General features: G+C 37.6%; 1 protein-coding gene across 1 annotated transcript; it reads right to left on the bottom strand.

The window, feature by feature from the left end:
- Positions 1-4,336: 4,336 nt before the first annotated feature.
- On the bottom strand, positions 4,337-13,938 carry nfkbiz (nuclear factor of kappa light polypeptide gene enhancer in B-cells inhibitor, zeta). The gene is made up of 11 exons (XM_033615461.2): positions 13,835-13,938; positions 13,643-13,757; positions 10,577-10,665; positions 8,445-8,770; positions 8,208-8,313; positions 7,971-8,117; positions 6,577-6,640; positions 6,316-6,485; positions 5,970-6,080; positions 5,702-5,869; positions 4,337-5,474 (listed from the first exon to the last, which is right to left on the bottom strand). The coding sequence occupies exons 2-11, from the start codon at positions 13,719-13,721 to the stop codon at positions 5,436-5,438; spliced, it is 1,299 nt and encodes a 432-aa protein (XP_033471352.1). The 5' UTR covers positions 13,722-13,757; positions 13,835-13,938; the 3' UTR covers positions 4,337-5,435.

Raw genomic sequence — 13,938 nt, 5'->3', positions numbered from 1 at the left:
GTATAGTATTGTCAAAAAAGGTCATAGTATAGTATGTTAAAAAAATGTCATGGTGCAATATGTCAAAAAAGGTCATAGTATAGTATAGTATGTCAAAAAAAGTCATAGTATAATATGTCAAAAAAGTCATAGTATAGTATGTCATAAAAAGGTCATAGTATAGTATGTCAAAAATGTCATGGTATAGTATGTCAAAAAAAGTCACAGTATAGTATGTCAAAAAATGTCATGGTATAATATGTCAAAAAAGTAATAGTAAGTCTGTCACTAAAAGGTCATAGTTTAGTATGTCAAAAAAATGGCATGGTATAATATTTCAAAAAAGGCCATAGTATAGTATAGTATGTCAAAAAAGGTCATAGTATAGCATGTCAAAAAAGTGTCATGGTATAACATATCAAAAAAAGTCATAGCATAGTATGTCAAAAAAGGTCATAGTATAGTATGTCAAGAAAAGGTCATGGTATAGTATTGTCAAAAAAGGTCATAGTATAGTATGTTAAAAAAATGTCATGGTGCAATATGTCAAAAAAGGTCATAGTATAGTATAGTATGTCAAAAAAAGTCATAGTATAATATGTCAAAAAAGTCATAGTATAGTATGTCATAAAAAGGTCATAGTATAGTATGTCAAAAATGTCATGGTATAGTATGTCAAAAAAAGTCACAGTATAGTATGTCAAAAAATGTCATGGTATAATATGTCAAAAAAAAGTCATAGTATAGTATGTCAAAAAAGGTCATAGTATAGTATGTCAAAAATGTCATGGTATAATATGTCAAAAAAGTCATAGTAAGTCTGTCAAAAAGTTTAGTATGTCAAAAAAATGTCATGGTATAATATGTGAAAAAAGGTCATAGTATAGTATGTCAAAAAAGGTCATAGTATAGTATGTCAAAAAATGTCATGGTACAATATGTCAAAAAAAAGGTCATAGTATAGTATAGTAAGTCAAAAAAATGTCATGGTATAATATGTCAAAAAAGTCATAGTATAGTATGTCAAAAATGTCATAGTATAGTATGTTAAAAAAATGTCATGGTACAATATGTGAAAAAAAGGTCATAGTATAATATGTCAAAAAAGTCATAGTATAGTATGTCAAAAAAGGTCATAGTATAGTATGTCAAAAAAAATGTCATGGTATAATATGTCAAAAAAATGTCATAGCACGTCTGTCAAAAAAAGGTCATAGTTTAGTTTGTCAAAAAAATGTCATGGTATACTATTTCAAAAAAAGGCCCTAGTATAGTATGTCAAAAAAGGTCATAGTATAGCATGTCAAAAAAAGGTCATAGTATGTCAAAAAAATGTCATGGTATAACATGTCAAAAAAAGTTAGCATATTATGTCAAAAAAAGGTCACAGTATAGTATGTCATAAAAAGGTCATAGTATAGTATGTTAAAAAAATGTCATGGTACAATATGTCAAAAAAAAGGTCATAGTATAGTATGTAAAAAAAATGTCAAGGTATAATATGTAAAAAAAAAAGGTCATAGTATAGTCCGTCAAAAAAAGGTCAGAGTTTCGTAGGTCATAAAAAGGTCATAGTATAGCATGCCAAAAAAAGGTCATGGTAAAATATGTAAAAAAAAAGTCATAGTATAGTATGTCAAAAAATATCATAGTACAGTATGCCATAAAATATCATAGTATAGTATGTCAATCGTTGGTTCAACAACGATTTCCAGACTAGTTTTCAGTGTAACTTCACTGATTAGAAGGAGCCCGTTTGTCCTCTCAGGTGTATCTGGTGCCAATCAGTGTGGCCTTCAGGAGCTCCTCGTAAAACCTAGCTCTAAAGTAAAAAGAACGTTGGACATGTGATTTAATTAAAGGGCCAGTGTGTAAAATGGGTTGAAAACAGTGACATCAGTGGTCAAATTCTAGATTGCAGGGCTCACTCGCTCACCCCTCCCATCGGGTAAATGATGGTGGCCTCGTAGGGACAAAAAGCCTTGCGCACGAGTTTTTCAGGAGTAGGTCTATCTAGCGACGAGGTGAATGTTTATTTAGAAATCTAATATCTAATATTGTAATGAATCCCTCACGAGCAGGAGACCAGAGGAGCGTTCGGGAAAAAGGCCAGTTTATTTGAGCACTCCAGAAACTCCGGTAACACTCCAGGGGGTAAAAGACTCCGTCCCAAACTCTGACTCTTCTAGCATAACAGACACACTTCATAACTTTACACACATACTCGTTTAGCATACCGAGCGGAGACCCGCCTCCCCTCTCTGCTCAATCTCCAGCCTGCACACTGACTGACAGCGTAGCCGGTAAACAGAGTTTATTTATTTCTGTTTATTTAGCCTAGCAATATCTCCGGACTATAGTAGCTGCAATGGACGACTTTGAACGCGATTTTGAAGAGTTTCTTGTAGCGGACACAGACCCAGAGCCATACCTGTTTGAGCCAGAGCATACAGATGAGGAACTCCATGTGTTTGATGCTGAGTGGGCGAGAAGAGAGGCTGAATGCACATAATGGGATTTGGTGCTACTGCTACCATCGTTGGGGAGATATATCATCAGGAGCAAAAGTGCCGCAGAGAGTGCATCACAAGGAGTGAAGTTGCGTCTTCTTTTCCTCGCAGATGACGGTTCGGGTTCATTCTCTCCTGTTGCGTGGTAAGTGTGGTCCATTCCCAAACTTTATAACTAAAAAAACTTTTCATTACTCTCTATCGACGAACTACTAACACTCTCTGCTGTTTCCTCCTCCTTCTTCCTTCCTTCCGCTGTCTTCGTTGGTTCATCAGAGATATTGGATGAAGGGAGATACCCAACTGTAGGCTTATCCAATGTTAAGAAAACGGTTACTCTTCCTGTCTCCTAAGGGGGCGTGGTTAGCTCTCCCTCCAATCAGAGCCTGTTCTCCCTCAACCGCCCCCCTCCCCACCACCGTGTTGAACAGAGGCTCTGTGGATGTCTGTGTATGCGGATCGAGAATGGAATGAAAATACATTCTTCCTATTATTGCAGCCTATTGTTGCACAAAGCTTGGGCATTTTTTATTTATTACTAGCGGTAAATAACTGTTTGTAAGCTAACTGTGATTTTATCGCCTGTTTATCAAGATCACAAGATCTCGCGAGAACTTGTTTTCTGAGACGGACAGGGCTCAAACAAAGTTAACTTTCTCTTGATCTGTGCGGATGAAAAATGCAGCTTTAGTGTCAGAATGTTGGTAAGATGTGTGGCTTGTGGAAAATGAACACAATATTTACTTTAGTGACTACAGGGTGAAATAATTGACCATAAATTGTGATCACGTTCATTTTCCTCATTGACGACAATACATTCAGAGCTGCCGCAAGTCTCCTACGGGGGCGTGGTGCTGACGTCACTGAATCAGGAAGTGAGCTGAGTTGGGTATCTCGCTTCATCCAATATCTCTGGGTTCATTTATACACACGAAACGCGTTCTCTGGCTGGCTGGATTGTCCGCTCGGGCTGCCTTACATACATGGCGGCGCAAGATGGCGACCTCTCTAAAGCAAGGCCCTTGCTATATATATATATATATATAAAAGCATAATTATAAGGCTACGAAAACCAAACGAATTTTATTTTATAGCGATTATACACTTGTATAAACATATTAATGGGTAGAATATTCAGATTCAGATTCAGATTGACAATAAACCATGCCAAATATTACACATTGGCCCTTTAAGTTTGTAGGCAGAAAATAAAAACATTACAGAAATTAAACTTAATATACAAAAACTAATAAATAAAACAATAACTATATGAACACTGGCGTTGCAATTATTTCCATCAGAACAAATGTTGTAGTCTCTGTTTATGTCTTTGTGTTTTTTCGTTTTTTCAGTGAAGAGTGCCTATAATAAAAATAATATAGGCCTAAACAAATTTGGCAAGAATGAAGATAATAAAAAGAGAAAACTGTGTTATTCCTTTAAAATAAACTAAATTAATAACACATTTTATAACATGAAGGAGAATCATGGCTTCTAGAGGGCTGCTTTTCTTTTCCAACAATATTTGAAAAATAACATTCCTATTAACACAATTTATTTAGATTAATCAGCACGTTCATGCATTGATATGTCTAGGTCCACCAAATTAAAATGGAGTTTCTGCCTTTTATTGACATGTTGCCATGGTGAATCGTAGACTTGATGATGGCTTTTTTCATTCACTGCACGAGCTGAACTCAGACTGAACATATTCAGAGTTGATTGAACTGACTCTGATCAGCTGTTCTGAAACCCAGAATTCAGGGTTAGTCAACTCAGAGTTCAGGGTCAGACTCAAAGTTGAAACAGACCCCAGCTGATCTCTGGTTTGAAGTAAACATACAAACTTAAGAAGATATAAACCTTTATTGATCCGAAGCTGAGACATTTGGTACATTGATCATTTTAGACATTCAGATTAAAACAAACATTTACAAATGTAGGAAAAGCATCTGCATTTAAGAAAAACATCAAATTCAAAATTAGCTTTTCACTAAAAAAGTTACTCTAAATGTGTCAGCACTATGTATTTCACAATAAAATGTTTAATAACTTTTTGTAATCTACATTATTTTGACTTTATGAACACCAAAAAAGAAAAAGTACAGCAAAATATGACTTGCTGCAGAACATTCCCATACCCATCAACAAAACAAAACTAACAGTTCAAAATGTACAACATATCAAAAATCTCTTCTAATGATTCAAGTGATAAATTTCATGTCATAACATCACACAATGTTTTGACAAAACAATGCAGTACAGTAGTGTCAGAATATGTCAGTCCAGTGATTGAACATCTATGTTTTCTACCTGAACTAAAATATTAAACCTTTGAGGAAAATGTACATTATTATACACACACGACTTTAATGACACCATAATAGAATGATTTTAAAATAAACTACAGCATGCTAACCGCTAATGTAAATGATATCCAGCATAACATTTCTACTTTCGACTGAACTAAATAAACCAAAAATATAAAATTTAGCAGTGAAATTTCTTCAAACAGGATTGACTGCTTCAGCAATAATCATAAATCATCATCCAAAACACAACAAATACAGATTTACGGAGCATGTTAGCTCATTGTATAGCAATCTGGATGTATCAGCTTAAAGAGCAAGTTTGGTATTTTTCAACCTGGACCCTTTTTTTTGGCTTTCGAAAATTAAGGTGCTATGGCCGACTGGTTACATTGGACCAGTTTCAAAAATTGTTGTTCCATCAGTCAAGGTTAAAAAATGCCAAAGTTACCTCTTAAATGAAAAAGGCTGATAAACAACAACAAAAACACAAATCATATCCTCACTTTCTCCTTAAGCATTACATGGTAATGAACAATTTGGCATGTTTCACAGAAACAACCAACATCTGCCTGGTTTTGGCAAATAATAATAAGATAGACTGGACTGTCTGACTGACAGCGTTTTTGAGCTTCATTTAAACATGAAAATATTTTCCTTTCAGGATCTGCCGCACCTGGAAAACAAGACAGAACTCAAATCATCACTCAGTCTATCAAACTGAACGGGTAGATTCTCAGACAACACACACTATAATTTATAATCATTAATGTTTGTTGATAATGTGACTTATTTTGTTGGTTAATTGTCTCAATATTCTTGTATACTCAGGTTACAGTATGTTTTCAAATGCCTCACATTCCAGCATTACCTTTGTTGTAGTCATGAATTCACACAGCGTACCTTGTCACCGGTGGGTCCTTCAGGCACCAGCTGAGACGGCATTTCATTTTCAAAGTTCCTGGTCCCGGGGTCCGCTCCTTTTCTCATCAGCAGCTTCACTGCTTCCACTTGACTTTTGTGATTTTGCAGAGAGCTGACAATGTGCAGGGCCGTGTTCCCACTGAATGTCTGCAACATACAGTTACACTTTATGTTACACAGCAGTGTGTGTGTGTGTGTGTGTGTTACACTCATTTCACTTTGATTCTGTTACGACAAAACAACTTACCTTAACATTTACGACTGACAGTGAAGATGGCAGGTCCAGGAAAATGTTAAGCAGCTCCACATTTGCCTCCTCGGAAGCTATGTGAAGACACGTCCGTCCGCTTTTTAGATCCTGCAGAAATGATATGTAATTTAGCGCTGAGAATGTGTTACTTATTTACCGTACTTCCTTTATATCACATAAAACAATGAATGCCAAAAGTTATTTCTTTTATATTACTGAAGTCTGCTGCTAAATTCAGCATCATGTTTTGCTCAGAACAGTTTATAATAACTCAGAAGTTTAAAAAACCCTGTAAACTCATATGGACCAAAGTCAAATTCTCCCCATTAGTTTTAATAGTTACCTTTGTCCCACAGGAGGCGCCCATGAGCAGCAGAGTTCTTATACACTCCACATACATCTGTGTCTTCTGCACCAGCTCCTTTGCCATGTATGAGCAAAGATTCTCCAGACTCCTCTGCTCTTTAACAACAGCGTTGTGAGACAGGACTGCTGCATGCAGCGGGGTTAAACCTCCAGACAGAGAACAGCAGCATTTAATCACAAAGACACTTTACAGAAGCATCATAAATACCAGGTTTTAACATAAATAAAACACACGCACCATCATAGTTGAACATTTCAATATCGATTAGCTGCCCGCTGCCCATCAGGGTCCTCCAGATGCTCTGTGGGAAGAAGTTTAAACAGAAATCAAGACAGTGTAGAAAGAAAAATATATTACAACACAAGGAACAATCTGGAATACATTGTTGTTGGAGTGATTTAGAAAAGTTTTCAGAGCAAAGAAGAGGCAGAAACGTTTACCTTAGTGAGGAGGTGTGGTTGCCTTGTTGCTAGGTATAATGCTTTTTTTTTTTTTTTTAAACAGATTGGTTGTCACAGACCCTTTTGTGAGCCAGCAAGGTGTGGACACCCAGTGGAAATGAAATGAACTGCTGATTGTGAAAGTGTTGTCATTGTTAGTGTGATCACTCTGCTGATGGAAGGCTGAGAGTATCAATGGCGTAAAGGAGTTACGGTGGGCCCTAGTGCACGCTATCATGCGTCATAGTTGTAGAATAACTATGTCATTTTGTTTTACAAAAATAAAAAAGTTCTTCATTGAACACAGGCATATTTTCAAGGTGACAATCACTCACAAGGGCCCGTTCTCCACCCAACACATTGTTGGAGGGCCTACTCTCTCTGTGGGCCCCCACCTCACGGGCTCCAGTGCAGCTGTACTGACTGCACTGTCTATATTTATGCCACTGTTAAGTATACTTTTTTTTAATGTTATTTATTTTACTTTGTTTTATTTTTTAGATTTTATTTTATTTCTTCATTTTGTTTTGTTTTTTGTTGTTTTCTTGGGAGTATGGGGATGGAAGAAAGGAATGAGGGATATGATGACACCCAGTGGTGATTGCTGAGCATTGCAGACTGCTCAAAAACTGAACTTCGAGTAATGAAGCCCACACAATATTCACTTATTCTGCTCAGCTGTAATCAATGGCATCTTCATTTTATGTCAGTAAAAATTCAATTAAAATAACGATCCCTAAAATTCAACTTAACTTTGAGGTATTTTTTACTTAACAAGCAGTTTAGAAGAGTAAAAAGTATTACAAATTACATGAAACAAAAAACATAATAAACCCTGAAATGGATACAGTCATACACATGAATTTATTATTATTGTGATTCTATTAAACTTTCTTTTAAAGATTTTTTCATTCGTTTCATTCACTGTCTCTTAATTGTAATTGTGCTTTGGCAGCACATGTTAAATGTCATACCAATGAAGCCTGTAATGGTACACATGTACCGTATATCATTACAAAGTAAAAAGTATAAAGTAAAAATTGATTGACTGATGGAGGCCTTCAAAAAGGGAGTCAAAATTAATGTTTTAGGTTGAAATCAAGCATCAACATTTTGGTCGGTGCTAAACTGATGTCAAATCAGTGACATTTGAACGTGACTTGTGTTGATGCACTCACAGTTAAATCTTACCTGAAGACTGAGAAAATGTCCCTTCTCAGCACACAAGTGTAAAGGAGAACGACCCCACAGGTCTCGAGTGTCGACTTGTGCTCCATGTTCCAATAGGTCCTTGACTATTAAGTGGTGATTGGTGGCGGCTGCTATCTGAAGAGCTGTCTGTGTTCAAAGAGAAGGGGTTTACAACATGTTAGTCTTGTTACATTTGCGCTAATAATTGAGATGAAGAACCTTGTTAAGAATTTGTACCTGGCCATTGTGTTCTTTCACATCCACAGAGCCACATTGAGCCATTTTTGTAGCGAGCACATAAGCTAGAGCCCGTTTACCTTGTGCCACTGCAATGTGGAGAGCTCTGACGGATGGAGAAGAAAACACAGTTACACTATATCCACATACAAATGATGTTTATGTATCAGTGTTTCGGTTTGCATTTGTTTTAACCATTTATCTGTTACTTTTAGCTCTAAACTTTATAATACATACGTGTCACCATCTGCATCTTGCATGCTCAGCGTCTCAGGAGACACTTCTCCAACCCTCTGTCCCTCTCTCTGTATCTGCCAGTCAAATAAAGTCTTCACTTCAGCAGTCATAGCCGCTGGTCCCTGCAGAGCTTGATGTTGCGTTTGTTGTGGAGGAATGTGTCCATTTTCAGGAGAAGCAGCAGGGACATGATTTTTAATATCAAATATATTTCCTGGTCCTGGAGGGTCCCACTGGTGAGGACTCAGGTCACTGACAGGAGCTTCAGATTTTGGAGATTTGAATTTATGGACCGGGTAGATGTCGTCCTGTGAGTGGTTCCATTTCTGAAAGAAAAATATTTCCAAGCATATTTTGAGCAAAACAAAACAAAACATCAACAGACATGCTCAACAAGGAGCAAGGAAAAGTGTGCACTTACATAATCCTTCCTACTTCTCAGTGTTCTTGCCTCATTTAAAAAGGAAATTGTCAACAACTTTCCCAAACTACTTTTTGGTTATATGTGTAATGTGTATCCTCCCGAGACCCTGTGTCCTCATTAGAGGAAATTACATTTTTGGTTTTACTGGACCTTATACTTCATTCTGCTTAGACACTTTTGTGCCATCTAGTGGTAGTAAGACCACAATACACTCATCCATGTAAAAACAAGAAGGTAGCCATCTCTGCCAAGTCAGTCTGCAGCTGATCCCGACACAAAAGTGAACAAGGTCCAAAACCTGATCACATTTTATGGTTGAAACTTGTTTATTTATCATGAATAATATCAGTAGTTTGATATGCCATACAAATTTGACCAATTTTAGCAACAATAACAAACTCCTTAGAAAGAACTCAGTTGAAGACATTGGGAATTAATCATCAGCTCACTGAAGGACATTGGGACTTTATTATCATTTACAGTGTTTATTTTCAGTATCAGGAAAGGCTCTCAAATAAAAGTATGTTTTAAGAATGGACATTAAAGAGACCACCGATTCGGCCGACCTGATTCCCTCGGGCAGACGGGCCTCTGGGACAGACAAAAGACCTCTGCCTGCAGGACCACACAGTATTTCCTGGTGCATATGGGGATATAGCTGAGAGAGAGAGACAATGACGAGCCTTAAAAGTAATCAGTACAATCTTAAAATCTGAAACACACTGGGAGCCAGTGTAAAGGGACTTAAACTGGAGTGATGTGATCACGTCTCTTGGCAGCTGAACTCAGTCTGAGGTTGATTAATAGATTTTTGATTCAGGCAGGAAAAGAGGCTGTTGTAGTGACCCAGGCGTGCAGAGATGAAGGTGTGTAAAACTGTCTCTGTGTCTTTAAAAGTTAAAATGGATCGTAATTTTTAAATATTTCAAAGATGATAAAGACATGATTGCACAAGCTTTGTCAAACCAGACTCCAAGATTTCCCGCAACAGGTTTGATATTATCCAACAGGGGACCGATGACAACAATCTCTGTTTTGTCTGAGTCAGCTGAAGAAACTGTTTTGACATCCAGCTTTTAACATCAGTGAGGCGGTCACTGAGCGAACACATCATCCCAGGGTCTGTGGATCTAAGGATGTTCACACTTCTTCTATATCAACATTATCTATCTTCATTTGCACGTATATGTATCAATTTTTCAATTTCCAAATAACATCATTTGTTTTTTGTCAAACCATCTTCTCAGTTTATTAATTTCTGTTGTGATCTCCGTCAAAAGCAGCTGTGAATCCTCTCCGGAGCATTAAATAGTGGGATCATTTTTAAAAACTTGACGTCATTAATATATAATAGAAATACTTTTATTTTACTAAAGCTTGACTGTAATGTGGCATAGTCTTTTTTTTTCTTTTTTTTTTTTTTACCCACCCACGTGTGCTGTAAATGATTTGCATACTAAGAACCTGGACTTTGCTGCCTATCAGTGGAGTGAAGGAATGCTCCACTGCTTCCTCATACTGAACAAACTTTGTCTCTCCTTGTAAACTAAGCAAGACAGGCAACACACTCAAGAAGAAATTAACAGATAAAACATGAGTAATAAGTCGATTGCAATATATTCTGTGAAATCCAAACCTTAGTATAAAACGTGAACTACACTTGTCTTGTCATGTTCTTGTACAAATACCGGTTTGACCTGTGACTCACCTCGTGTCTCATCAGCAGCAGCTCTTTCACTGTCTTCTTGTGCACAGCGTGGACGTACTCAGGCGGTCTGAGATCAGTGATAAAAAGGCCTGAGGGGGGAAAGTGACGGTTAAACAATCGTAAATTTACATCATACATCAGAAGTAGTTGGCAAACACATGCATGGGAGCTGACATCCTTTACTTAAGTGACACCAAGTACATACACATACACTGTAAAAACAAAAGTAAAAGTCCTGCATTCAAAATTGCTCTTAAGTAAAATAAAGTTCTCATACCCTAGAAAAATGGACAAGTGAGTGTTATAATATTATCAGCTTGTTAATACTTCCAAAATAAACTGGTGTGTAAATGAAATGTCAAGTCTTAAATAATTTATCTGCAAAAGAAACAGTATTTCCCTCTGAAATGTAGTAGAGCTGATGTAAAAAAGTGGTGGCAAGCAAAGGTGTGAGCTTGAGTAACAAATTTAAGGATTTTAGACTCGGCTTGACTTGTAGAAAAACTCCCGCCCGCTGCCTAACTTGCCAAAACAAAGATTTTAATGCTGCAACGTTTTGGTAAGTAGACCAAACAGGTTTGTAACAAAGAGAAACCGTCTTGAGTAGGAGTGGCTGAGTGTTGAAATCAGTCACATTACTCACATGCAGTAGAAACCATTCACCAGTGGTTATCCATGGCCAAAACATGGCCCAGATTGAATCATAAAAATACCTGGCATACACATCGACCATGAACTAACGTGGAGTGCTCAGATAGATAAGGTCTGCACTCGGGGTCAGACAGCGCTTACACTGCCTTTGCAGGCTGAGGGTCTTTGGAGTCAACCAGAAAGTGTTGCTCCTCTCCTACCATGCCATATAGAGCATCCTGCAGTACAGCATCTCAGCCTGGTTTGGCGACCTCAGTGTCCAACTGAAGGCCCAACTCACATGGGAGTCAGGCAGCATGCCACAGTTCAGTCTATCTTTGAGCAAACCATTATCAGACAGGCCCAGAAGATTCTATCAGACCCTGCCCACGTCCTCATCACAAGTACCAACTTCTCCCCTCAGGCAGACACTTTAGAGTCCCCCAGTGCAGGCTTTACCACCTTAAAAACTCTTTTGTCCCCTTGTCCATTAAAGCCTGCAATGGGAAGCTAACTGTAGCTTGACTAAATCAAAAAACTTTAACACCAATGACTCAAGACTTTGACATACCTTGACAGTAATGGTGGAGTCACTGCTGAGCGCCTGTGGACGTTGGGTTGCTTATCTACTAAGAGACTAATTCAAGAAATACCTGGACTTGCTTAATGTCGTACAGGCTGCATGTCTGTTAAAGACTTTGATAAGGGGCTGGAAGACCACTGGGACACTGTCTGTGCACTTTTAAAACAGTAGCCTCCGGTTTAAAAAGCTAGTACACAATGGATCTATAGGATCCAATACGTTACACATGTTACATTAATGTCACATGTTACATGATGTCTTTCTTATCTGATTTCCCATTGTTGTACAAATAAAGATACAACAACCTCCAACAAACCTGTTTTAACAAATAAATACAAGTGTTTAAAAGCATTCATGATTTTGTAAATTTAATATATTATAACACTGTTGTTAAAGCTGCATGACGTGTGGTAAAGAGCACATTATGATTTGTTAAGGGCTCCAAACTCAAAGTTTAGGATTTGGAACTTGACTTGGGATTCGAGACTTACTTGTGACATGCAAAACAATGACTTGGTGCATCTCTGGCAGCAAGAAAAATACCTTAAAAACTGTACTTTTAATTGTTGAACTTTGCATCAAGTTCCAGTGAATTAGACAGTGGTGGAAGAAGTACTCAGATCTAATACTTACCTGTACTAAAAGTACAGGTAAAAGTCCTGCATTCACAATTTACTTGAGTAAAAGTCCAAAAGTATCAGCTTCAAAGTAACAAAGGCAAAGTAGCCATGATGCAGAATGACCCACTTCAGAATATGTGTTAAGCTCAGCAAAATTTTAATCAGGAAGACTTTCTTCAGGCTACATCCATTCTCAATTCCCCTCTCTATCCCACTCACACCACTTCCTCCAATGAAATGTTGCCACGATCTCCTTCAGCCATTCATGTTGCTGCTGCCAAACTTTACATCTGTTCTCCTCTCTGCTCCTGTCAGCTGGCATTTTAGACAGAATCATTATACCCTCCTCCACCCCATTCACCTCCAGTCACCTTATCCAGAGCCCAGGATGAGCTCGTCAAAAGCCCGCTCCTCTTCACATCCAGATTCTCAGCTCCCTCTTCATCTCATCTCATCTCATCTTATCTCATTTCATCAACACCATCACCACTTTTATGTAATGGTGCCTCGTAATTTATTGCCTCTGCTTTTAAAATCTTGTCTTTGGCATTTTCTACTCTTTTTTGTATTTATTTTTTCTTTTAAATATCATCTATTTTAAATATTAAATTTTAATTTTAAATTTAATTTAATTTTGTATTATTAATCTGAATTTGTTAAATTATCAAATAACTGAAATGGAGTAAAAAGTAAAATATTTTCCTCTGAGATGTGGTGGAGTGGAAGTATAAAGTAAACTACTAAGTATTCACTTAGTACAGTGAATGTACTTAGTTACTTTCCACCACTGATAGTAAATGAGTTGTCAGACTGCTGTTTGGTGGTCACACCATCCTAAAAGTTGGGATTAAAGGGCATAAATTCAAAGTTCAGTGTGATTATTAACATGTCAGGTAACACTGCTCAAAAAAACAAGCAGATAAGGAGTTTATCCTCGTTGAAGATTCTACTGTCGTAGTATTCCCACACACTTTGCTAAAACAGCTTAATATAAAAAACTTTAAAGCTGGTGTTTAAAACAAGCACAGGGTCAAAGTCATGTTGTGACGTGCCCTCGAATGCCAGCAGTGGCGCAGATTAAACACACAGCACTTCCTGGTTATCCTGAGTCTTGAAAACAATACAAGTGGAATCAAATGTTCAGGAACAACAAGATTAGAGAGTGTGGTTTCAATTTCACACATTGAAAGTGGTGAACGTGTGTATCCGATGACCACAGTGATAAGAACTAACCTTTATCGTTGTGGTTGAAGCTGGTCTCCATGGGCAGAATCTGGCTCCTTCTGGTCTCGTTCCCTCTTTGATCCAACATGTTTAAGTATTCATTTATTAACACCGTGTCACACACCTGGAATGTAAAGTGGCTGTCAACACGGCCCAGTCAAGTGTCAGAAACAAGGTGGGATATGAAAATAGCTGACTCACCTTCCTGCCGCCTTCACGTCGCCGCAAGACCAGAAATGCAGAAATGACGAACAACTGCCACACAAAATGACCCACACCTGGCTCAACTTCCTGGTTGACAGGTG

Source organism: Epinephelus lanceolatus, chromosome 24 (assembly GCF_041903045.1).
Source record: "Epinephelus lanceolatus isolate andai-2023 chromosome 24, ASM4190304v1, whole genome shotgun sequence".
Lineage (NCBI taxonomy): Eukaryota > Metazoa > Chordata > Actinopteri > Perciformes > Serranidae > Epinephelus > Epinephelus lanceolatus.
The sequence above is the reverse complement of the archived record's forward strand: the minus strand, read 5'-3'. Positions and strand labels throughout refer to the sequence as shown.

Excerpts from the sequence above, each read along its gene's own strand:
- nfkbiz (XM_033615461.2), bottom strand. The coding sequence starts at position 13,721 with ATGTTGGATCAAAGAGGGAACGAGACCAGAAGGAGCCAGATTCTGCCC. Across the intron at positions 8,314-8,444 it reads CAAGATGCAGATGGTGACAC|AGCTCTCCACATTGCAGTGG; the intron begins GTATGTATTATA and ends TCCATCCGTCAG. Across the intron at positions 5,475-5,701 it reads AAGGACCCACCGGTGACAAG|GTGCGGCAGATCCTGAAAGG; the intron begins GTACGCTGTGTG and ends CTTGTTTTCCAG.